The 25,646-nt window shown below is 37.5% G+C and overlaps 1 protein-coding gene across 11 annotated transcripts in view; it reads right to left on the reverse strand.

The window, feature by feature from the left end:
• Positions 1 to 25,646, reverse strand: part of PCDH10 (protocadherin 10) — a 195,911-nt gene that overhangs the window by 162,295 nt on the left and 7,970 nt on the right. For 5 of the 11 annotated variants that reach the window (XR_012587273.1, XR_012587270.1, XR_012587271.1 and 2 more), the window contains exon 4: positions 17,514 to 17,843. The exons of 1 other annotated variant lie outside the window; for it this stretch is intronic. Coding sequence is in view for 6 of the 10 variants with exons in the window: in XM_074589010.1 (XP_074445111.1) it covers positions 17,514 to 17,843 (330 nt within the window). In the remaining 4 variants the exon portion in view is untranslated. Of the gene's footprint in view, positions 1 to 51; positions 1,145 to 2,340; positions 2,416 to 4,365; positions 4,456 to 17,513; positions 17,844 to 25,646 lie in introns of those variants that run through there. 5 more of the 11 variants (XM_074589006.1, XM_074589008.1, XM_074589004.1 and 2 more) reach the window with 5 other exon arrangements.

Consider the following 25,646-nt stretch of genomic DNA (forward strand, 5'->3'; position numbering starts at 1 on the left):
GAAAGAAAGACACTTCTGAGAGAAAAAAAAAAATAATCGGTCTCCAACAGCTCTTAGGTTTAGTATTTCTTAGAGTGAAGAGAAACAAGCAAAACTTGTCACAAACTGTCGCTTAAAATTCCCATTGTAGCAAACAGTTTAATGGTGATTCACTTTCTGGAGAAAAGTCTTTTTGAGGCTTGATAGCCCAAAAACCAAACTTCACATGCCTTTTTATTATTCTGTCTAACAAGCCATGGCAAGTATTCCAATGTGCCTATACAGAATCAGGGTAAGAACAAAGCAAAGAGTCAGACTTGCACGTTCAATATTACAGGAATTTCCAAGCCTATTTTTTCCTAGTTCAGCATGTTATTTGAAGCAAGATCTAGAATCTCCCCAAGATTCAGAAGCCGGTTTTCCTTCTCTTTCAAAGTGAACCATTATCCTCATCACCAAATGACCCTTTAGTCTGGTTTGACAGAGATGAAAAAATGGTGCGTTAGTGCTACAATTCGAATTTCAGCATTTACTGTCAGGCTGGAAATTAACTCATGTTACGCAGATGAAGCAGGTCAATGCATTAGCAAACCCATATCCTAATCCACCAGCTGTGGTAGTTATATTTCCTCAAGACACTGGCTATTTCAACTGTAATTGGGAGCAAAGGTAACAAATGATTTGTACTAGCATTCAGAAAGGCCCTGGGTTAAATTCTAATCTCAGTCACACATGAAGTTGAGACGAGGAACTCACTTGCTGAAGTATTATTATGATTATTATTTTTATTATCGTCATCATTATCGTGTATTAAATCTTATAATGACAAAATCAGGTTTTACCTTAGCTCCAAATCAACTGAATCCCTACCTGAAATCCAGTATATTTCTGTGCCTGACGTGTTACAACTAAACCAAAAAAGAATCTTAACTTTAGAATGAATCTTTGAATCAAGCCATCCATTATATACATGTTGATGCTTGCATGCTGACACACAAACACATCCAGTCTCCGTTCCATTTAACATAAATATATACATTAGCCATACTTCTTCACTGCATATATTTGCTAGTAGACATACGAAATGTATCTTCTGTATCACAGGGAAGTTAGGTTACTTACAGGAAAATGTTAACATGGGTATGGTACGTTCCTCTAATCTAGCCTGCCTATGCCGTAGGATGCATGCAGAGAAATGTAAAAAACATTTATTTATATGCTATCTGTTCAACACAGAGACAATTGCCAGATGTGTTATTAACATTAACATTAAAACATCTAATATATTATGGTTTGGATGTTTTGCTTCTGTAGCAAATTAATAGCAGAATTAGAAAGGATTTTTAAAAGCTTCTGCTAGATTTTTTTTTTACATTGTAGTTAAGATGAATGAGATCAGAATCTTCATGATGTTTTGAGGCAGTGTATATGATCAGACCAATCAAATTTCTAGACATCTTTTAAAAGATCTTCTTTAAATACTGCAAAAAAATCGTTCCAATATCATTAATAATGATAGCAAGACTTATATTTGATCTTCAAAACTTTTTTTTCCAGAAGTTGGCGAATAATTGCAGTTCTCTTGTAAATATGTAAGTGCCGTAGCCTAGATTGCCGTCTGCCATTGAGGAATTCATGCTGCAGCACAGGCACAGTAGGACTTTCATGGGATAAAACCCTCCAGCTGTGCAGCCAGGGCAATTGCTGCTTTCATGCAGCTCTGCTGTCCTTCTGCTCCCGTCTGACACAGTGCCCTGGCGGTGTTCATGTGGCACTTGAGGCGCACAGCAAAGTCTGGTTACGATATTGTTTCAGAAGATAATACAGAGACTGAGTTACTGGCTGTGTCTAGTCTTTCGCTGTATAAATTAGTGCATTTTTTTAACTTTTAAACTTCAGTTAATATATTACAAAACAATCGGGCCATTTTGTAGCGGTAACTAAATATTAGACATTAACGTGCAGAACACCTGTGACTGTCCCCACCTACAAAAATCCTCATCCCAAAGCCTAATATATCCTCTGCCAACACATAAAATGCATTGGATTTCAAAGGCAACTTTTGTCCTCCATGTTTGTTTTTTTTTTTTTCTGTATTTGCGCATAAATTTATGTGCAAGCAAATCTCTCCACGTCTATACCAGTTTCCGTCTTTTTACAGATGGGGAATATAAATCAGAGAGGTTAAATGGAAAGGAGGATGGACTCAGCTTAAAAGAGAGGGCAATGGAAGCTCTGACATCTGTTTCTGGCTCTGTGTGTGTGCATGCATGTGTGTTCATAAAGAAGCTTTAATAAGAAACACCAAGCCTCTCTGTATCACAATTTCTCCATCTGTAAAATGGGAATAATATTGCTTACCTATCTCCTAGAGGTGCAGGAAGGTTTAAATCACTATTCTTTATAATCCACTTTGAGATCCAGAGATGGCAAGTGCTATAGAAATGGAAGTATCAGAGTCAGTGTAAGAGCTGGAACAAGAACACCATAATTTCTGGTGCCTAATATCTCCTCTGAGATCACAGCTCTCTCTTTCATCCCTATTTTATCTCCTGTTCCGAACTCTCAAACTAGTGCATAGGGAAGCTTCAAGTGTGTGTGAGTACAGGGTCTGGTTAGAGATTTTTAATAATAGCAAGTAGTTTCATAATTCTGCTAAGGTAATTATACTATTTGTACATATATACTAATAGTGTTTGAGGTGAACAAGATGATTGAAGAATCACAAGTATTCCAATTAAAATTCTTAGGGTACACGCTTCGTGCTGTACCGACTTTGATCCTTCCCCAAAAAATCTTAACAAAGATTTTGAGGGTTACAGTAAGAGCACTCAATGCATAAAATTTATATGGAATTGCAATAAAACCCAGCGAAAATCTATTAAGATTCATTTGTTCCTCAGTACACATTAGTAAGCCTCCCACTCACAGCAAGCTAGTTCTGTGTAGACTGATGAGAGAAGACATGTAAAGACATCAGCGGTAGATGAACAGAAAAAGGAATGAAAAACACTAACAGGAGAAACAGAAAAGAGAAAATAAAGTATGCAATGATTATTCCTAGCTTATGAATCAGAAATGAACAGAAAATACTCTTCTTTTATAAGTCTCTCTAATAAATCTTCCTTTCACCCTGTTGTGAATCATCCTATTTCATCCAAACTTGATGTCAGACTACTACTTTACAGCCACGAATACAGCCATATACATTTCCTCTTTTGGCAAGCCCTAGCAGGGATTGCCTGTACTTGGAAGACCTTCAAACTCTCTAAATCAAAATTTTCTCCTGCTTCATGTTGCTAGCTAATCTAACCGGGACGGAGAGGAGGCCCACTGCTTCCCTCCACAGCTGGCAACCAAAGCAAATCCTATACTTTTTATAACTATTTTCCCTTTCACTCTATACTATATTTAAGAGCTCCATAAACTCCCACAGCATTATATCTGCTGTAACCGAATGACGGCTGAGTTCCCCCAAGTGCCAACAGACTAAAGATCCAAGTGAACCCCTAGATAATAAAATCTCCAAAGAATATCAAATGCCAGGCAGGCTGCTGCTGTTACAGAAATATTGCTGAGACCCCTTCACTTCAGAGAAAGAAGGCACTTGAACCTAAAAACCTCTCTTTTAAATCAAAGCAAGCTCTGCAACAGGAGAACAGGGGGAAAAGGCCAGTACGTAAACTGTCATCTTGCTATTCCAGATCCAAATTCTCTAAGTTAGCACAATATATGAGTAAAATTTGGCCTTATATGGGTTTTCAGATACGGGCTGCTATGCAAGCACTCAATGCATTATGTTTTTTTCTTGGGGGTCGCCTGTAAAAATCGTGTGCCTTGCCATGCCACGTTTAAGCAGAGCAGGTGGTCGCCGCGCAACCCTGCAGCGGATACAGAGATTACGGGAGGCTGTCATCTCCTGCATTCCGCTCAGAAATAACCCGGGCTTTACAGCGAATGCCTTTCACTTGTAGTGAACGATAATCTAAAAAGGAGTTAATTACTTCATAAACATTATGGCAAAGTTGGTTTTAAATTTGCGTTATTAATTTTAACTCTTTTTGTATTTGTATGGCTTGCTTTACGGTCTATATGTTAACTGTAGCAGATGAAATATTGCCCTCCACTAAGTCCCGTTAGCTTTGACAGAGCCAGGAATGGATAATTCTGGTGACAACCGACAGACTGCAAACTCAGCATTCTTGTTTTAACTCGGCCCAACTGAATAGAGACCAGGATTTACGTTGTGGTAGAAGGTATTCTGTATGAAATAACCTGGCTGCTTCAGTTAGCCTGGAGCTCTAGTTCCGTTAGCAGCAACTATATTTTTGGAAAGAGGTCAACAAGTGAATGGGAATACGCAGTAAACTGCCATAGCTCCCTCACCCTTTGTAGTGGTGCATCCAGGTAAGGGGTGAGACCCACGGCTGGGGCTGGGGGATGTAGGATGGGGATTACTCTGCTGCCACCCATGTTCTGTGGATAAAAAAGTAGTCCAGTCATTGCAGGTGTCAATTCAGTATCTTTTGCAATCCATAAAGTCTTTTTTTTTTAATTAACCGTTACTTGAAGAAGGTTTTTAAAGCATTGCTAATAATATTTTATGAAAATTCCACTAATGGTATTATAAAAAGAGATTTTTCTTATCCAGTCTGATAAACTTTGGTACACAAATATGAAAATATTTTTCTCGTATATCTTTTCCTCACTAATTAGCTAAAGGGGAACTTTTTTTCTTTTCTTTCAAGACTTTAGTTAAAAGATTTTGTGCTTCAAATCTATGTACTCTGTAGAGCACACTTGGACAACATAGCTTGCGGTCCAGATGCCTGTGTTACACAATGAATGTGGTTTTGGTTACTCTGTATTATATCAAATAGTTTTAAAAAAGGAACATGGAACATACTTCCTCTTGTACTTAAAAAAAAAAAAAAAAAATAAAAGGCCAGTTCTCCCCTAAAGTGAGTGAGTCAGTATGCTCTGGTGGCCACTGTTTCTGTGCTTACGTGTATGGATGAAGACTCCTGAAGGCCACCAAGGAGGTTAGGTAAGAATGGGACTACATTCTGCCTGGCCATTTCTGGCATGTGACAAGGTCGGGAAGGCAGGAGAAGCTCCCGCACGTGAACATGTGAGGTGCACCGAGGCAGAATTTGTCCCTAATAAAGATAGGGAATTCAGTACCATTGAAACGTTCTTTCTGGCATCTGCAAAACCCAAACTATAAATATTGTTTCTAAAATAAATGAACAGCATTTGGACTGATGGGTAGAAATACCCAGATTTCATGTGAGATTAAAAAAAAAAAATTGAGCATTAGGTCTTCAGGCTGTGAATAAATAAAGTAGGCCAAAATGCAAAAGTTTGTAATTGTTGCACTGAATCTTTTCTGGAAACAGACTTGCTTTTAGCTAAATAAACAAACCCCACAGACCATTAAAATCTTTCCTTCCTTTGAGAATATATCTTTACTTCTGGAACAAAGATGATTATGCCAAAATATATGTATAAAACAATTTATCCACATATATTGTCCTTTCCTTTTGTCTTGCATTCAGTGCCTACATTTCCATGTCTCCGTTTGTTTAAATCAGTTCAAGAATCAGTGATTTCCAGCCAAGCCAAAATTTGAGAGTGGTGGACACTGCACTGCCCAGAATGTAGCGAACATGACTAATAGCGTTACCTACTCCGGGAAAGGGGGGAAAGAGCTTTGTCCTTTGCGCTTCAGTACAAAACTGCCGCTTCTCAAATCTGAACATAGTGTTGGATTCTGTATCAACAACTTAAACAGATTATCACTCTTTTGGAAAAAAGTTTATTGACCAAATTTCTGACTGACACATATTGCCACTTCTATCAGTTTCATTTCAAGATCAGAAAATACAAATGTTTTTGATGTTTGGAACATGTCTTGGCAAATATTTTCATATGACAAGTGAGCTACCTGATACAAATGTTGACACATCATGACAATCACTGAAATAATGTTTCTCTGGTGCTATTGAGTGCTCTGAGTTTTATATTCTACCTGAACTTAGCTGATCCTCTGAAAAAAAAGAAAGAAAAAGCATTTAAGTTCTTAAGAATAAGTATCCGAGTCCCAGTTCATGTAAGCACCAGATAAAATTTCTCTCTATCCTCAAGCATAGGCTTAGGTTTAAGCACTGGCCTTAATCAACATGTGCTTTACATTTAACATACGATTAAGAAGGATTTCCTTTTGAATCAAGTCCTGGATTTTGTCATCAACGTTTTGTGGCACATAAGATACTTTTATGTGTATTTGATTTTCTGTTCTAAATGCTGACATTTTTTTTTTTTCACTGGCAGCAACAGCCCAGTGGCATAGTACATGTCAGATTTGATTTATCTCTGGTTGCCATTATTTACTACAGAAACAATGCTTTTTAGTTACTACAGTTCAGCACAGAAAGTGCTAAGCTATATTCTATAATGTACCGTAAAAATACCAAAGACAGTTTTCCCACAGGATACAGTGAGCAGAAGAAACCATTTTCGTCTTTCTGTATTATTATAGCTGTATTATCTACCTGAAAACACTGAAGATAATACATGACATCACCATCACATTCAGAGAATCATGGAATATTTAGTTTTGCAAGAGTTCTTATAATTATGTACTGTATTAAGACCAATTAAATAACTCCTAAATTATTCCTGATGTATGTCAAACTTAGCACAGAGCATATTCCCTAAGAATATTTCCAAATTCTCCATCAACAACTTATTCTAATTGTATACTTGTTCTAGTAGCAAATTCACATTCTTCCCGATTCACTGTAAGCTCATAATTTTTGGTACTATCCTTAGTGATAGCAGTATTTGATTCTTTTTTTTAATAAAAATTGCTTATGTATTTGTATGCAACAATCATTTATTCTCCTCAATCTTCTTTTCTTCTTCCTCCTTGTGGTTTTGGTTTTTGTGTTTTGGTTTTTTTTTTCCAAAATTCGCTATTTTATTGCACTCTTCTGAAATCTACAATATACATCTCTTTAAGCTGACAAGCCAGAAAATGAACATGTCAGTTTGAGAGTTAACCAATGCAGAATACACTAAAGGCTGGCTGCAATGTGACTTAAAATTTTCAGTGCCCTGGGGAGAAAAGGAGGGATATGAACCATTCCTCCTAAATTGCTCTTAAGTGCCTGAGTTCCCTATAGATTCAAGGGAGAAGCAGGCATGTATAAGTCACCGCTTGGTGGCCTTCAGAGGTGCCTAAATTAATCATGCTGGATTTGGCCCGAAATAATTAAATTTACTTGTTCTTAGCGGAGGTAACGTGCATTGCAGCATTACATCAGCATCACACTGTGTATTCCTATCGAATTTATCTTTGCCGTGATGTTTTTTCCACCACCCCTTTCTCCTGGCAGGGATTAGGTGGCGTTAGGGTCTGGCAGGTATGTCCCCTCTCTTTTTGTGAACCTGTTATTTTCCATTTCTAAAGCACAGTACTTTACTTAATTTATTTTTTTTCATGAGCAGCATACACTCAGGTTTGAGAGAGTCCTTCCCAGTTTACCAAGCTAACATACTTAAGTGTATCATATAAACTTCTCACAATCCTTTCAAAACTTCTTTTCTTCAAAAAGACATATTGGCTCAGCTCCTATCCATGAATGAATCGCCATTCTTTGTCACTTAAGACTACCAGAATGGAATGATTTATATCCACATTATTAAAATTTCTCAGCCCCGTGGAACAATATATAGGGGCCATATGGTGTGATCATACTCAATCTGCTTTCACGAATGGTCCCTGGCCCATGCTCTGAGACCCGCATCATGCCCAGGACTTGTTAGGGAAGAAAACTAGTTGCCACAGGCTAAAGGCACGCCAGAGAGCCTAAGAGTACAGACCATAGCATTCCACTGGTGGGAAGGATCCCGTTTAATTAACTGGAGGCAGCGCAGCCATATTGGACAAAGAATATTGCAAGTACAAAGCACACAACACTATATGTCAAGTAGAGCAGGAAAAGAAGTTATTACTGCATCTCATTTGTAAGCAAGAACCTTTTTTAGATCTCAGTCCCTACCAGTACCCACAGCTGTGTGCAGCTACATCCAATTGTCATCTCAATTCCAATTGAGAATGGATGGGTGTCAAATTAAAGCACAAATAGGCAACTAGAAGAGTCACAAAGTGACAGAATTTTACTCTGACATAAGATGAATCCACAATATCGGCACCTATAAAATTCCTTATGACTAATGAAAGGTTGCATTCAAGCAGTTTCATAATGAATCCTTTTCCAGTGCTGAATGCAGCCGTGATGCTGGAGATGAAAAGATAAAAAACGATAAAGTCAGAGGACTTGGGTCACTTGCTAAAACAGGAGTATCTCATCCCTGTAACTTCTTTGGTGAATCTACTCTGCATCCATTTTTTTTTCTCTTTCTAATCCACATTACTCCTGATAACCTGTAAAATGTCATGTAAAAGAACATAATTTACACATACGAGATAGTGTACTTGCGTGCACTTGCATATACTTGCGTGTATGCAAGACATGCAGATTTACTCTTGCAACTCATACATGCACATAATTTTCAGGCAGAATTGAGGAAGCAAGTTCTGAAGATTTGCTTCCCCGTGTCCACAATATTTTCTTCAACCAATAAAGACCATTATCCTATCAAAGAAAGAAATTAAATTATCTTAGGAGAGTTTGGATTTTCAGTGATTCCACATTGATTACTGTCACCACGTTTAGTTCTTCCAATAATTTATTAGGTATCACAGTTAAAAATTATAGTCTAATTGTCTGTATCTCCTACTTCTGGCTTACAAGAAGGTACCAAAATACATCATTCTTCACTCGTCTGACTTCACGATACCATGTTGCTAAAACAAATTAAATATATTGACCGCTGCTTCCCAGCAGCAGTCATCCTACTGCTAGCACGAAGCTGTGGCTTCTCGGTGGCCAGTGTACAAATAGAGCTGTTTACAGGCTTCCCAGATAAAGAGCAACACCGATCCCTATAGTGTGCGTCTCCAAACACGATAATAGATGTAGTTCCTTCTCTCACTAGCTATTTTTTGCGTTCTTTAATGGCTTTCCCTATTTTTTGTCTTTTGGTCAAGAAAAAAAAAAAAGGGGGAAGGGAAGCCCTCAAAAAGAAAAGCAGTGGAAATGACAGTGGAAAATCAGAGTTATATTCTGCAGCAAAAGAGCCAGAAACCAGAATGTTTCCCTCTGCTGTGCAGGCCAAGGCGTTCCTCAGACAGAGGCAAGCCGAGAGGAACAGACTTTGCTGCGCATAGACCCAAGATTAGGCACACGTTCAATTCTCCAGCTCCTGACTGTCACAATAAGGAGGTTTGTACATTTAAGAATAGCATTTATTCATAATGAATAGAATTTGCCAATCAAAAATAAATAACTTCAGTGCCTTTGAAAAATTTAACTGCAAACATCTCGTTGCTTTCCAAAGAGACTCGTGTCTATAAGTGGCTAAATTACTTCTGTCATAGGATTTAAATTTATAGGACAAGAGGCATTTTGGAATTTTAAACCAGCCTAATGCAGTAATCTCAAAAATTGCTCCTAAAGTTTCAAGCAATCTTTCTGCTGGTTTCTTTCATATTCCACTGGTAGGAATCCAGAAAATGGTATTTCATTATTTAAAAAAAAAATAAATCTCCACAGATGGTATATTCACGGTAGACATACGCACTCTCAGAATTGACATAAATGAATAAATATAGCCCCAGTCTGAGACAGATATACAAGACTTCTGTGTGTTCCAGTCAGAACTGGCAAATACAGACTTTTACAGCTACCAGAGGAAAAGAAATAGTTGAAATAAGACAAACTAAAAATATAATTTTCTTTCAAATAAAAGTTACTCAAGTTTTTTTTAAAACTTTTTCAGTTATTTTCCTGCACTGTCGTTGCAAAGAGCTCTAGCATTATCTAAGGTAAAAGATGCTATGTAAACCTGATAGCAGGTGCATTTTTTGATCAGAATTTTGTACAGTACAAGGTACTGTTAATTCTGGCCAATATCACAGTTACATAAAGAGATTCAAGCAAACAGTACTTAAATATAATGGCTAACACCTGTGCTTTAAAATTAAAAAAAAAAAAGAATGCTTATTTCTTTTTCTTATATTCGTTCTTTTCATAAAATTTGATAAAAATAATGTAATTTATGGGTTTTATTGGGCTACAGCCAAGTTATCTTTGCATATTGATATGTTCCTTTCTAATTTGGCTTTCTGAATTATCCCTTCCCTTTCTATTATTGCAGTAATACTCGGTAAGCCTTCTTCCCTTGGAGCGGTAGCTGCAAGAGGAATACATTCAGCTGAAGAATGCAAACCAGTCGTGGATGTGAGATAAAAATACCTTTCAGAAGTTACGCAATAATCATCGAACAGTGAATCATCATAAGTGGTTTAGTCAAGATCACAGAGTACCTACAATAATGAGTAAAAACACATCGTGGCCTTATTATATTTTAATTAGTATTACCTGTTTAAGTTTTATTTCGGGTTTGGGTTTTGGGGTTTTTTTGTAAGCTTTATTTACCTAATAGAGATGAAGTATCCGAACTGGGAAACTTGACGTATAGGTGAATAAATCCCTCATCATTTCAGATACAGTTGTTTGCAAAAATGGGAGTGCTCTATTAGACGTTTTAAGAAAAGGACAAGTATTCAACTAGGTTTCTTCGCGTTATTAGATGTTGGCTTTTCAATTTCAGCTTTGCTGAGCCATTTTGCATGTACAAAGTCATTCTCATTTGTGCAGAAATGAGAGCTGGACCCTGTCACAGAGATGAATTCCGGAATGTAAGTGAAGAGTTCCACTGCCTGTGACAGGATATGTGGGATGTTCAGCTATGCAGATCCGATTTAAAGTTGAAAGACACAATTTTGGCATTCTTTTTGAGCACAAAACTGTACTATTCACAAAGGAACAACTCTTTTGCTATGCACATATCATTTGTTTACTCATACCGATAAAAATTGCATTTCAATGCAGCTTCTTCTGTTTGTTTGTTTTCAAACCAACTTTAGAATATTTTCTTTCTTCTTACCCCAAGAACTGCAACTTAATGGTGCTAATGTGTTTGCTTTTACTTCTGTGCATTTTTACTTCAAGTACGCGTGAAAATCACAAATTGAATTAAAAATGATTAATGAAGGAACCAGACAGCTCACAAGTTGCCCTGATCTGTATTAGAAATCAAGCAGGCTAATTGTAAAAGTAAAAATCTAGACAGGCCTCATTTTTAAAAATTAATCAAGTGTCCCATTCAAAATAGCTGTTATTTATGTTTATGCAAATGTAATGCTATAATGTCTATCACAGCTGTGATAAAACTACGCAAATAATTTCCAGAAATGAGATGTAACTAAACAAAAAAAACAAAGAAAATTTTTCTTTTTCCATCATATTAAATGTACAAAACTGTAATTTCCTTCATTCTGGGGGGAAACTTTTCCAAAACAGTAAAGACTTCTTGCTTAAAACATCTTTTCGTATATTTATGTTAAATATCAGCAGAAAATGTTATGTTACATATCCTGCCATCCGGAAATAGGCCTTTATGATCCTAACTAGATCAAAATACTGAGAAAAATATTTACATGCACTTTTTTTATTCCTTTGAAAAATAATCAAAGGATTGCGAGACGCTTCTTGTCCTGGTATAAAGACATGAACATTTTTCTCTTCTAGGTCATTTGTTCTAATCTAATTCAGGGAGATGGATAGTGATTGTAAGTTAAACCCTTCTTCGTGCTAGGCTCTGTGCTACATTATCTGGAATAAATTGATGGTCCAATTCCTAAACATTCAACTGGGCAAAGACTTTTGAAAGCTTTTTAATTTTATTTGTAAACCAACTTGGCTCGGATAGGTCAAGTTGAGCAGGTGCCAAATATTTTGTAGACCGAGAACCTCTGACTACGTCCATACTTGAACTGTATGACTACGTTCATACATGAACACAGGGACTTGGGCTCAGACCCAAGCCCAAACTTCTTGGGAAAGAGACCACCTTTTTCATTCTCCCTCTTACGTAGATGTCATGCCTAACGTGATAAAATCCTGATTTATACTTAAAATATGTTGATGGCGTTGGCAATAATTACCACGATAATGATATAGTTTCATGGTGAAGATGAAGATGCTTGCGTGTATGTAGAAAATATTGCAGAGTTAATTAGGGGGCTACTTTAGAACACAATTATTATTCCAGAATGTCTCCTTGAATAAACGCTGTTATTCTGTGGAGTAAATTGCGCATTTATGTAGTTAATTTTAACCCGCTTCCAAAATAGATTAAGCTATGCCAAAGTAATTTTTGAGAGCAAAAAAAAAGCATTTATACATAGAAAGTTATGGTATTATGGCAATATTTGACTGTTTTCATATGTAAAAAAATTCTAACCTCTTACTAGGAAATAAAAAAAGATTCTATCATTAATGTCAGTACATAACTTCAGGAAAGCTCTAAAGTATTATAAAAGAAAGGCACATCTAGAATGATCCACAACTACAGAAGAAAAATTAAAATAACTTAAAGCTACTTCTTATCATCTATAGACCAAAATACTACTGAGATGTATGTAATGGTGCTATTCCCACTGTTACCATCGCAGGACCTGGTCCAAAGTATTAGAAATAGACCAGAATCAGAGTGATCAGGCGTTCATTGTGAAGATGGTCTCTGTTAGACATCCTACACAATCCGGTACAACACAGTTTGAAACTTGGATTGGGGTTTTTGGTCACTACGGTAAAAACACTCATTAAAATAATGGCTCGTGTAAGTACCACTGAATGAAAAAATGGATAGAAATGGTTAGAATCTATTTTTAAAATATAGGAATTGTTCAAAAGCTACATTTTATTTCCCTCACCAGTGTTATTTCACTTATTTTATTTTCTCCAGTCAAGTTCAGAATGTCTTTCATGTTTTATAAACTTTCAAGTCACTGTGAAAGTTTCTTAACTGTTTGCAGCAAGGCAGTGTTCAAATCAGCTGGATGAACGAGAAGAAATAAGTGTAAATTACACAGGAGGAAGAACATGCAAGTTAGAAGAATCCTGGAGTTACTCTATGAGAAAACTGTTTTCAAAACCCCTACAATTTATTAATCCCATCACAATTTTATAACTTGTAGTCATAATAAATACTTAAAACATATGTAAATATATATAGTCTTCAAAATATATTATTTGAGTACAAAGGTGAAGTAGAAAAATATACTTTTGGTATATTCTGCTCAGAATAATATACAGAATATGTATATTTATGTGGAAATTGGTGTATGAAGAAGTCCAATGGCTTAGACCAATAAGATGAAAATTTGACAATGGGACATAAACTCTTTCAAGTATGAGGATTTATATCTTTTTCTCCGTAATAATTTGGAATATAGCCGCTGCTGCTTTCATTTATCCATGCAATGACCTCAACCTCAAACAACAAAAAAGCAAACACCCAAATCCCCACTGTTAAGCTTTTGGTTTCAGTCACAGCCCATAATCATAAGTTTGACAGATTACTGTATTATTTGTGTCAAATGTGTATCATTTTATCAAATGTGTATGATCTTATCAGTTCATGACCTGCTTGTCCTTCGATTGTTTTGCTGCCTTGCTGCTCTCGTGTTATTGGGGACGGCAATCGAAAGGGCGCAGCTTACCCTCTCTGTTTCCATGCAGGCTCCTGTTTACTTCATGTCCCTATCACAGCTTGTCTAAATTAATTAGTACTAAGCTTTTGATATGACTTTGCATAGAAATATTTTCAGCATGTTTGCCGTTGTGCTATGTATTTCCATGGAATGAACAGACTGGCTAGAGCAACGTAGTGGTATGTTTTGTGCAAGGGTTTTGTAATACTTTTTTAGTGTATTTTCAGTTCAGTTCCTTTTTGCAACCTGGCATTTTATTTCCTTCTTGCTGTCTTTGTTCATTGGGGGACACTTTTCAGGGAATTATTTCTTTTTTTCTTTTTTTCTCAAGAAGAGTTCATATTTCTCATGATAATATACATCACCTTCCTCATTTGTCTTTCCTAAGGTTCTGCGCTGAACGTACCCGTTGGAACACAGTGCAGGAATCACCGAGCAGACACAAACTTGAGCAGATACACTCACGTGGCACTGTGGAAGCTCCACGTAGAGCCACCAGTTTGCATCCGTAGCTACTGGGCTGACGGCACAGCTTACGCGAGTGAATTTGCTCAGCTGTTCCACCGTGCTGACGCTGCTCTGCAGCTCCCAATTCCAGAGCGAGCTGGGTCGGAAGCAGAGTGGTTTCTCTGGACCGTGCTCCACTGCACAATGTGGGCATACGCAACCTATTAGAGACTTGATTGACCTACACCGTTTTATGCCATCTGCAAACACCGCCCCCTTTTTCTCATTTCCATTTCTGGATAATTCATTTTTTTTAATTCCGTGGATCTCCTCATAGACACTTGAGGAACTCTGCTTCTGCTAAAGTGTTCCATTTATCTTTATGATTTTTTTTTCTCTTAGGCACAGAGAGTCTGGTAATGCTTTGCCCTGTGACAACACTTGCTTACTTTAGTGGCTGCTTCTGCTACACAGAAGCTATGCTAAAGGGGTTTTTTGACAGTTCAAATACACTATATTGATTAATTCTCACCCACTCTATCAAAATTCTAATAGATGGACAATTTTTCTGGGCCGATGCCAGCTACCTTGTTCCTGAAAGCCCCGAGTTACAATTTTACGTCCTATGCTAAGATTTCTCACTGGACTCTAACATACAAGATTTTCTAGTACCTTTTTTAATGATAAACACAACTTCTGACATTCTTTGGTTACTAGCTATTGTTAGAAACTGAGAATTTAAGAAACACATAACCCACTGGCTTCTTCCTATTTGTTTTAGTAAATATTTCAATGACATCCTCTTCCATGACTCAGTCTTGCACATTTATTTGAAACGGTTACCTGGGACGGGTGGCTTCCTAAACACACTGTCTGTCTTTCTCTGTCCTTCCTCTGGTAAATGCAAATGCAAAGAAACAGTTTAGAATCTCTGCAACGTCCTTGTCCTCACTAACTGCAGCTCAAGAGACCACCAATTCTCTCCCAGCTTACAACGCTTGACATCTTAAAAATTGTCTATATTTATTTGCATGCCTTTGGCTATTTGCTCTAAGATGTCCCTCTTATCTCCACTTATTACTGTCCTAAAGTTTATCTGCTGGAACTTATGCTCTTTTCTGATAATTTTGCTTAAGAATCTCTCTTTTTTTTTTTTTAAAGAGAACTTTTTAGTTCAAATAGTTTTCATATTCTGCAATACACTTTGCCTTCTCTGCTATTTATTTTTCATATGGCCGTTTTCATACATTCTGCAGCTTTTTATATGGCATTTTTGCTGAATATGAGGGTTCCGATTCATACATTTTAATCACTTCTTTTAAAAATATCATTCTACTGACAAACTGATTTTGATCCGATCTTCTTTGTTAAGAAGTTGAATTTGATTTTATTACGATTGCAATTACCGAGTGGCTCAACTAAAATTCCTTCCTGAATCATTCCTCTTATGCATTCCTCTTGCCTTATTCATTGAATACTTCGTTGAGAATGAATTATTTACTCATCGCTACAACTATTGTGCTCACTTTCTTTTCTCTGCTATACAATTATAATCTACAATTTTACTAAAGAAAACATTAAATAAGGGAAAATAAAGCAGAGAAATATTGCTCTTGTTTTGTAGCAGTTTTAGCTTTGCAGTTCAAAGAAAAAAAAGCAAAACTAAGTCTGGATTCTCAAGTGTGAATTATGTAATACCAGTTGTTTATATTGTTTACTTCCGACATTTTACCTCCAATTTTTTTATGCCCTTATACCAGAAAAGTGCAAGATGCCGACCAATGTCTATATGTAAACACATTGTTCAACAATATTACTTATGTTAGCTGAACAAAATGTAAAATCCCTGAGCTATCAATAAAATAAATATTTCGTTGTTATTTGAAATAAAACTCCCAGGCATAGAACAAACCGGAACAGAATCACCATTGTGGTGTCACCGGATACAATGGTCAGTGTAATGCCCACACTGTATCGGAACTCCGTTGTGATTTGATCGTCAGTGCTACAAAACTCAAATTGTTAACTGAAATGATAGAGATGAAATTAGTACTGCTAGATTACAGTTTAGTACTAAAAAAGTGTTGCTTAGAGGTAAATGATGGAAGACCAGGCAGGGAAGGGCAGAGTCATGAGTCCTTAGGTCATAGCTAAGTGAAATTTCACGTTGGTCTTTAGAGTATGACCAGATGATTGACACCTGACAGTTTAGTCTACTCAAAATAAGCCGATTGTCTCAGGACAGGTTTTTTAGGAATGGCTTTTGCCTATCAGAATTAGTTTTCAAATTTAGAAGCTTTCAGTAAAGCAAATCTAAAGAGTGAAGTGGTAAAAAGACCTCTCTGAAGGACAGAAATACCTGGGCAGCTCACTGAGAAGGCAGAGCTGAGCTGGCTGTGCAGAGAACGATCTGTAGCAAAGATCTTCACACGCCAGGACTGCCAGTGCAGCACCTTTCAGAACAACTAAATGCTTTACAAAAATAAATAAATTAATACCATTCATGAGATTCTTTTTTTTTTTCCCCCTGATCTGCTGTCCTAAAAGACTTTTGTTGCTTTAAAAGGGATCGGTATTGCAATGTTAATGTCTTCGGCTTATTTGGATGAGATAAACATGATAAACTCTTGAAGTCAAGGAGATTACGGTCTCTAATAAAATACAGAAGGCTGCTAAACAGAATGAAAAGACATATTAGATCAAAGTATTACTCAAAGGTTCTACAACTGGCTCAGACTCCAAAAGGAATTACGAAGGTCTTTTTGAGATCTATCACAGTCTTTCATGCCACCCAACCATAGTCAAAAGGTGACTAAAGAGGCAAGATTTTGGAAGAAGGCAGAAGGCACGGAGGAGCGCTGACGAAAGTCAATACTAGGTAGGCTGAAAGATGATCAGACCAAAGGCAAAAATTTTGCCTTCTTTCTTCCAAACCCTTAATGTTAACTATGTAAATAGTTACTTCAAATTAATAGACATATAGTTTATTCACGAGATACTGCTCAATCATAAAAAGACGCTCCTAGGACAGTTCTCTCGACTTAATTTTAGTCTGAAGAAATGTTAGCCTGGCAATGTCAACGTTTAAACCAACTATCCAAGAAAACTTTGAAACTAATCCAGCATCAGAAAAAAAAAATTGAGCAACTCCCTCACTAATATCAGCTGATACTTTTGTTGTTGACAGTCATGTCATACTAAAAACAATCAAGGTTTTGTCTTTTTTTAAAAGCATTGAACAATGTCGCCTTCAGTGGTGCCTGAATCCAAGAGAAGCCATTTTTCCCCACTGCTCTTAAAATTGTGCCTGCGTTATTCCTACCATGAGTAGCAGAGCGAGCTAATTTTTATTCCCGCAAAGGGAAGGCTTTCATACAGCTTTTCGAATAGTACTTACTCAAATATGGTGGTTTGTAAGGCGCTCGTGTATTAGACAGCAGTCCATCCAACTCCTTCCTCTCCAGAGTGTTGTGAAGGGCCTTCTCTTTGCCGAAGGTGGAGAAGGACCTTTCTGCCCCCGGCTGGGCTTCTGGTGTTTCAAACACTTCAGTGTCTGGAACGGAGTCCATGCCAGGTACGTGCAGATTGCTGCGGTAATCTGCAGCTTGGCGTCCATCAGATGGAACAAAGGAAGGCATCCAGCACCGATCTGAGTGGCCCAGTGCTTTACATTCCTCCGTGCAATTGGAGAAGAGATCCATGCCTGCAAGCATGAGAGAAAAAGAAACTACAGATATAAGCTTCAGCATCACGAACAGCTGATGACAGATAAGAAAGATTATGCCGAGAAAAGAGAGAAGTGGAAAGAGAAATGTTGTAAGAACTTCTTCCACTACCTTCATCTCCTCATCCAAAAGAAAAAAGCTGATTGTGCAGTCTTCAGAAGTCAAAGACACCATTTCATAAGCGTAACTAAATGCCAGAATGTCACACATACACAAAAATATCACAAGAAGAAGGGTATTGGTGGTCCTATCTCACAAAATCACTTGCAGATCTCACTGTTTAGAACCCGTTCAATTAAAGTTCAATTCCACTTGTAGGTTGATGTCTGTGGTTCACCACTTGAAAATACTCATTTGAGAACGTGAAGGAACTGTTCCTACATAAATGTATCTCTGGGCAAAGACATGAAATATCCTGATTGAGGAATCACAGATGTCATTTATGAAAATGATTAACGAGTCCTATAAAGGAACTGTCTGTGCATACGTTAGTATACAGATAGAGCCTATTGATACTAAAAGCAGATCTTACAAAGTAGAAATCCAGCTTCCAAGTGATCGGGATGGCTTATTTAATCAATTGTTACATCATTCTTTCAGAGGTAGTTTTCATTGCTACCGCAGCAGTCCTTACTATCATCAAGTCATCCAAGTAACGGGGCAGAATCCTATAATAAATTACCGTAATTAGCGGTACAAAGGTAGTCGTAGTCCGATGTGACATGGCTGTGGATACTATTGACAAAATTGTTAATGCTTCCCCTATTTGAGCAAACACTTGTCCCTGCCAACACGGAACTGTTTGCTTACAAATCCTTTAATGCTATTAAGATTTCTAATGACAAGCTATGCTTCTATTGACTACCTTCTACATCCACCTTCCAAAAGAATATTTCCTGACTATGAGTCACTAAGTTGTTGGATTATACTTGTTTTGAGAGGAGTGGTGTATGAAATCATAGGCGCGGAGGAAAATAAATACCAGCGTCTCCAAGTTGATGTTCAACATTGTACAGAGAAGCAGAACAGTAGAGAAGTATCTTTTTCTTGTATTTATAAAGAGAACCGAGTGTCTTAGAATAGGTATATGTCAAAACTGAACCAAATCTGTTATAAACATTGCATTTACAAGCATTGCATTAGAATTACAAAAAATGACACCACTGGCAAGAGAAATATGAAAAAATTTTGAACAGCTGTAATAAGATTCATGTAACGTAGCTCATTCACCAGCCAACATTGTAAAGAACTGGATTAGCTTGATCTCCAATGCGAGGATTAGTATTAAGAATTCTACCACTGTTTTGAACCATAATTTGACTTATATTAGTAATATTTATGCGATATCTCACACTAGAAAAAACAATCTCTTCAGCAGGCAAGAATCTTTCTGAGCTATCAACAAGTGCTTGAGGACTAAAGGCAGTCACTTAGAAAAAATATGAAGAAAGAAAAAAAGCGTTTTATCTCCGATTAATCTCGCTTTAGAATGACTTTTTAATTTTAAATTAAATATACAATGCTAGGTCCAGTTTCGATTAGAAGCTCGCATTGATAATTGGCATACAGAAGTCTGAAAATAAATTACTGAGCAGTGAACTGTTGAGGAATGCAAACGTGAGCTGCAGATATGATTAAGAAATCAGATGAAGATCATGAGGCAAGGCATACAAATTGTATAGTTCTAAACTCCGTAGTGGTAGCAGCTATCCAAGACTGAAAAGAGAGATTTAGATGCAGGCTCCCCAGAAAGAAATTAATACATAACAATGTCTATAAAACCCTGTGTGTGTGTGTATCTTACGTACTGAAAGGTCTACACAAAAACATCTCCTAGGCAAGAAAAGACATATTTTACGAATCTAACTTTTTGCCATTCAGAAGATTTAAGTGACGATTAACACAAAATGGTTATTTCATTTTTCAGGCTTCCTAGCAAAGTCACACGTAAACAACAAATAACCCTACTTTTAATAGGAAAATGATTACAGATACATTTTGCTAACACTGTGTCAGCAACCATATTCATTCAACGTTTCCTGAAAGACAGCAGGAGAAAGAAAAACTTACGGATAAATATTAAATTATATTCTTTAGTCAGTGGGGAGGGAGATAGGGAGATATTATAACAATACTGCTTTTAAGATATATACTCAAAGATACGCCCTTTTTTTTCCCCTCCATGGATTTTTATTTCCCCTGGAAAATTACCCTCCATTTTACTATTTTGTTTTCACATCAGCTGCTAAACTGCAAAATGTCTCTATCCAAATATTATTTTTTTTAGTTCCCTTTTGAATACTGCTTGTCTACTGCAGTGCACTGAATAGTATTATATAACAGCTTATTACAAAAGAGATGTTATAGCCACTATAAATCAGGATTTTGAATAAACAAAGTAATGAATGTAGGGGATATAAAAATGTAAGCTTGTATGACAAACTTTTCCCCCCTTGAAGATGACAATTTGTAAAAGAAAAAAAAATTGTATATACATATACATCTGAATTTTAATATACACTCCTGCAACACACAGCTAGAATGTAAATGCTTGTTTAGGATGGGAACACAATGTTCAGAGGGGCCTGGGTTGGGTGTTGTTCCTACTTGAATCAGTCACAACGTTCCCTAAGAGTTTCATGGGTGCAGAACCAAGCCCTTGGGCTTAATATTTTGACAGAAAAGAAATTCAAATTATCTGTCTGATTTTGAAATCCCTGGGCACCTGTGTATATTTACACTGACTATGATACGAGTGCTGGCTATTCTTCCTCCACCTTTTTCCCATGGTCATGGTATAGAATTCTCCGTTTCTCATTGAAAAACATTAAAACCAGAGGGGGTAAAAGCTATTTGCTATTTTCCAAGAAGGAAGGATATATGAGTGTAAACGAAGTAAGACATTCAGCACAGAACTCCTTCATACACCAAGAATCGTGTTCTTGATTTATAACAAAAAAGAAATGTTCAGCAGTATAACACTTCCATCTCATCTCCCTCGTAAATCTGGCTATATATATATATAGATATATATGATCCTTCAGAACTAAACTATCCATCATGATTACAAATCCACATTAAAGAAAAAAGCGTTATATTTTTCATTTAGTTATGATATTAGACCTTGCATGCCGATAAACCGAGATTTTAAAGGTGACTCTGAATTCTGAATACGCATTGCACTAGTCCAAAAACAGCTGACATAGAAAAGCCCATGGCAAAGGCCACTGGTTCACTCTTATTTGTTCAAGCCTTATTACTCGATAGGCCAGTGGGCAACACGAGCTCTCGCACAACCTTATCTTCGCAGATTTTGAAGGAAAACAAGCCCCTCCCCCCCACCCCCCAGCAAAGGAAACCGAAAACAAGGAGAGGAGTTCAATATTAAGTTTGATATCCGCGTCCAAATTTCCTGAACTCAGGTGCTTTGAATCAGATACTTGGTAGCACTGCATTTCTGGAGCATATTCCCAATTTGCTGCCTTTTCATATTTCAAAAGGAGAAAAATCAAAATTTCGATGCGCATGAATGCTAATTGGTTTGAAAGACAGTTTAGATCAAAGCAAAAATTAGGCCTAAAACCATTTTTAAATAATGCATTCTTTCTTAATTTAATTAAGGGAGAAGAGCCATACACCGAGCCTTTAGAGCAATGAGTGAACAAGTTCATATGTATTACTAAGTAAATGATGTAATAAAAAAGGAAAAATACCAATTAAATGTTGACAAAATATTTTTGTAGTGTTGTTATTGAGAGGACTGGGTTTTTTTTTTCCCCAGCATGTGTCATTTTTTCATAATTTTGGCTTTCTCTTGGAATTAAATAGCATTTTCCATTTCTTCTGTGGGAGCTTTTCCTAAAAAAAGCTAGATAGATGTGAGACAGGGGTGATGTAGGGAACCAGGCCTCCTTTTCAGAGCTCCGTTACCAGAACTACTGTCCATTTGGTTAGATTACCCTTGAGCAAGTTCCTCGTTTCCCTGTGATTCATGGTTTGTGTCAGTAAATAAGGATAATGACGTTAACCTCCTTTGTAGAAGACTTTATCTACTGAACTTCATGAAACAGTTGTTATCATTCTTTCTTGCCAAGTAATTGGTGTGCTGCCTTGGATAAAGCTGACTTCATCTGCATGAGAACATGAATAAAGTCTCAAACATCTTCAATGTTCGCCTCTTCCAAATCTCAACTTCAAAGCCCTATCTGGACCATTGAGATGTGAACATTGTTAAGCATGCAGCCCAAGGAAAGAAGAGGAAAAAAAAGGAAAAGAAACCGCCCTCAGCTTGAGTCAAAGCACTTTACTAAGCCATTTTCATGTTCACTCTCACTTTATCCGAGATAGACTCTTAGCCCAAGCGATCTTCAAAACAGGATTTAGCTGTCACTCTGCGTAGGCTCAGAAGGAATACTGGTTTTCTCTGTCCCTTTATCACTAAAATTCTCATTCTGGCTTCTCAAATTCTTCTCCTTATGAACACTGAAATATCATAGCCCTTCTGCAGTAATGCATACTAACCCTCTCGGGGGTTTTTACCTAATCTGCACTGGAAAGGTGTGAGGCAACGTTTCACCCTGTGCCTTTGTATTAGACCCTTATCAATTCCCGTCATGAAGTCCACTAGTGGAAGCCTAATTTTAGATCTCAGCCGGTCACCAATGCATACCGTCCAGTACTGCACGGAGGAGATTATCAAAAAAGGCTGATGCATTTTTACAGTATATACGTGACGGTATTTACTTAGCTTCACATCTTGGGTATTCCCTCCTGAAGTGCATCCGAGAGACCGTGCCAATTCAGCGCAAAAAGGGGAAACAAAGTAATATTATGAAGAACTCTGCACGTTCGGCTTGAGAAAGCTGAGTAGCTAGTGAGCAACCACAGGAAATAAGCTGATGGCATGAGTCCAAATCTTACAGGACAGGTGTCTAATCATACAATTTAAACATACGCACATGCAGAGTATTAATTGGCACCCAAGTCGGCAATTTCACAAGGGAGGCCAAGAATTTAATCAACCATGGGAAATAAACTAACCTCGTGCTTAGAAATTACTCCTACTGAACATGATTGAAATACAGTGTGCTAATGATAAGTAGTAGTGTCGTGCGAGTCGTGTTTGTTCTACAACAAATAGCAGCTTTTGTCTCAACAATTTGCAGACAAAGAGGAGCACAAGTAATTAGAACACGCACTTGGGGTTGGAGAAACCCCTCCTCTGCTTGCCAAAAACTTCTCGAGCTTCTTCACCTTTGTAAAGTCGTTTTCCAAGAAGCTCAGATTCCTATCCCAGCCAATGAAATGACTACTCAATCCATCAAAATCAGGCTCTTGAGTATCCCACTACCTGCCATTGCCCACTAAGTGCAGATGACAGTACTTTTGTACTTCATGGATGTTAAGGGAGATGAGAATGTGGGTAATTATGAGGCGTTTAGGTGGTACTTTAATGGGAACAATGTGAATCCCTTACATACATTCCAGCACATTTGAAACCATAATTAAATCCCTATCAAGAAAATATATTTTGCCAAAAGGTGAACTAGAATCTTATTTCAAAACGCAATAAAACATTTTATGATACATAGAAGAGTTTAGTTCAGAATTTGCACCAAATGATTGTGCAGGATAAATCTATGACACAGTGATAGATTTTCACCCTGCATGTTTTCCTTCCCAATTACTACTTGACCATGACTTCTGACAGTCAGCTTGGCTAGCGATGGACTAGTGTGGAAGAGCTCCTTGTGTGCCACGGGACTGTTCACTGGTGACAGCAACGGAATGTACAGAGCAGTAAAAAGAGGTTTTGCGAGCAGAACATGCTGCTGACTAGAACTGGTAGAGAGTGTGTTTTATTTGTCAATCTGAATTATCTACTCAGTATTTTTGGACGATGCTTTTGGAAAGCAAATATGACGCTGCAAGCTATCAGGTAACATCTTGAAAAAAACAGCCCAAACTTCTGCCATCTTATCAACCAGTGTCTTTCCCTTCAATAATTTAGAAAGCATTGATTATAGAGCACCAGAACGACTGAAAAACTGAGAAGGCATTCCCTCAGATATTTCCTCTAGCCATTCAAGATCAAACAAGATCTATGCTCCTTTTTTTTTCCCCCACAAAATTCATCACCAAATGCTAATAGCAAGAGTGAAGTTTTTATATCAAAATATCTTGACATCAAAATATCTTGTCATCACTGAGGTCAAGGGGCACGTTCTTTGCATCACAACAGCAGGATTCAGCTCAAAACTTACAGGAAAACTATATTATACATATGTAGAAGATTCAAGCAGTTCCTACAGAGATTTGTACTTAAATATCCATTCGGAAGTAGCATTTTAAAAATTGTGCACGCAAATTATTCTCAAACCACAGCACCAATACATTAAGTTGGAAGTTCTGTGTGTTTGAGGTTTCAGTTCAAACTGTTAATCGTGAGGAGAGCAAACCTAGTTGTCAGCTTTCATTACTTCATGTGTAATCACCATTGAAGACACAGAAGTTCATAAATCACATCAGATTCTTAAACGATTTGAAATTGTTTTGAAAGCATAGATTTTTTTCCCCCTAGTTTGATAAAATAGGAATGGTGAAAATGAAGAATTTTCCCAGCTAAGGACTAAAGCCAAGTTTGACAGCAGTTCTGGTGTTCGTATCTGAGATAGACTACTTTTAAAATGGAGAGAAAGAATAAAAAGGAGAGGCACAACAATAACAGCCCTGAACGCATCTAAAAGAAAATAGCTTTCAGTTGATGTGCAACTATATGATTATATTCCCACCATCAGTCAAATCCAGCCCCTTCTGCAGATGTTTATTCTTTTCTCTCCTGTTTGGTTATTATGGTTCATTATGTTGAGGGACTAAGCTGATTGAAATGTTCATTGAGATGACTGCTGCAGTAAAATGCGTAAAAGAAAAAAAAAAAAAAGGAATGCAGGGAGGGCAGGAGGAGAGGGAGCTTTTTATAACTCAGTAGCACTGATTGCTGCATCAGAAACAGTGCGAAAGAAAGGGCGGGGGGGAGGCTAAATACATGGCTTTTTAAAACAACAATAAATCATACGCCATATATAGGCCAAAAATGAAAGAGGCTCTGTGTTCCGATGTAAACTTCTGGCAAGACCTGGTTTGTTGTCAGGTTCCCAGACACAAAATAGACACTCTGTTCACTTAGCATGAAGCCCTGCAAGAAGCAGGGAGCTCCGGAGACTCTTGGCTCTTCTCGAGTCTCATTAGGTCTGCATATTAATGACTTGCAGCAATATAAAGGGGCCCTGTAGCAGCCTCCTCTTCCCCTGGTGCCTGGGTTTCCCATCGTTAAGGGCACAGTGACTATAGCAGCAAGAAAATAGAGGACGTTAACAGAGCACGCGGGCGAGGCAGCACTACTATGGCAGTACCAAGGCCCTTGCCCTCATATCTTCTAAGACGGGGGTCAGGGGGCGAAAAATGGACAACTGGAGAGATTCTAGCAGTATTTTGTATGACACACTTGTAGCAAATCCTTATACATGATGGAGTGCAGAGGAAACAAGAGGAAAGAAATCTCTGTGTTGAATCAAGGCGTACCAGACCTGTGGAGGCTGTGGTAGGGGAGGAAGCACGAGCATTTCTGGCTAAAATGCGGTGCGAGGGTGAGAATGAATTCTAATGCATAGGCTCTAAACAAACGTCCCTTTCAGAAGAAAACTGGCAGTATGAGAGCAAAGACAGCAAGCCATACACATGGGAATAACACTGCCATGTATATATTTTCTAGGTGATTCAGATCATAGCCTTTTAAAGCATTTCTT

This window comes from Larus michahellis, chromosome 5 (genome assembly GCF_964199755.1).
Source record: "Larus michahellis chromosome 5, bLarMic1.1, whole genome shotgun sequence".
Classification (NCBI taxonomy): domain Eukaryota; kingdom Metazoa; phylum Chordata; class Aves; order Charadriiformes; family Laridae; genus Larus; species Larus michahellis.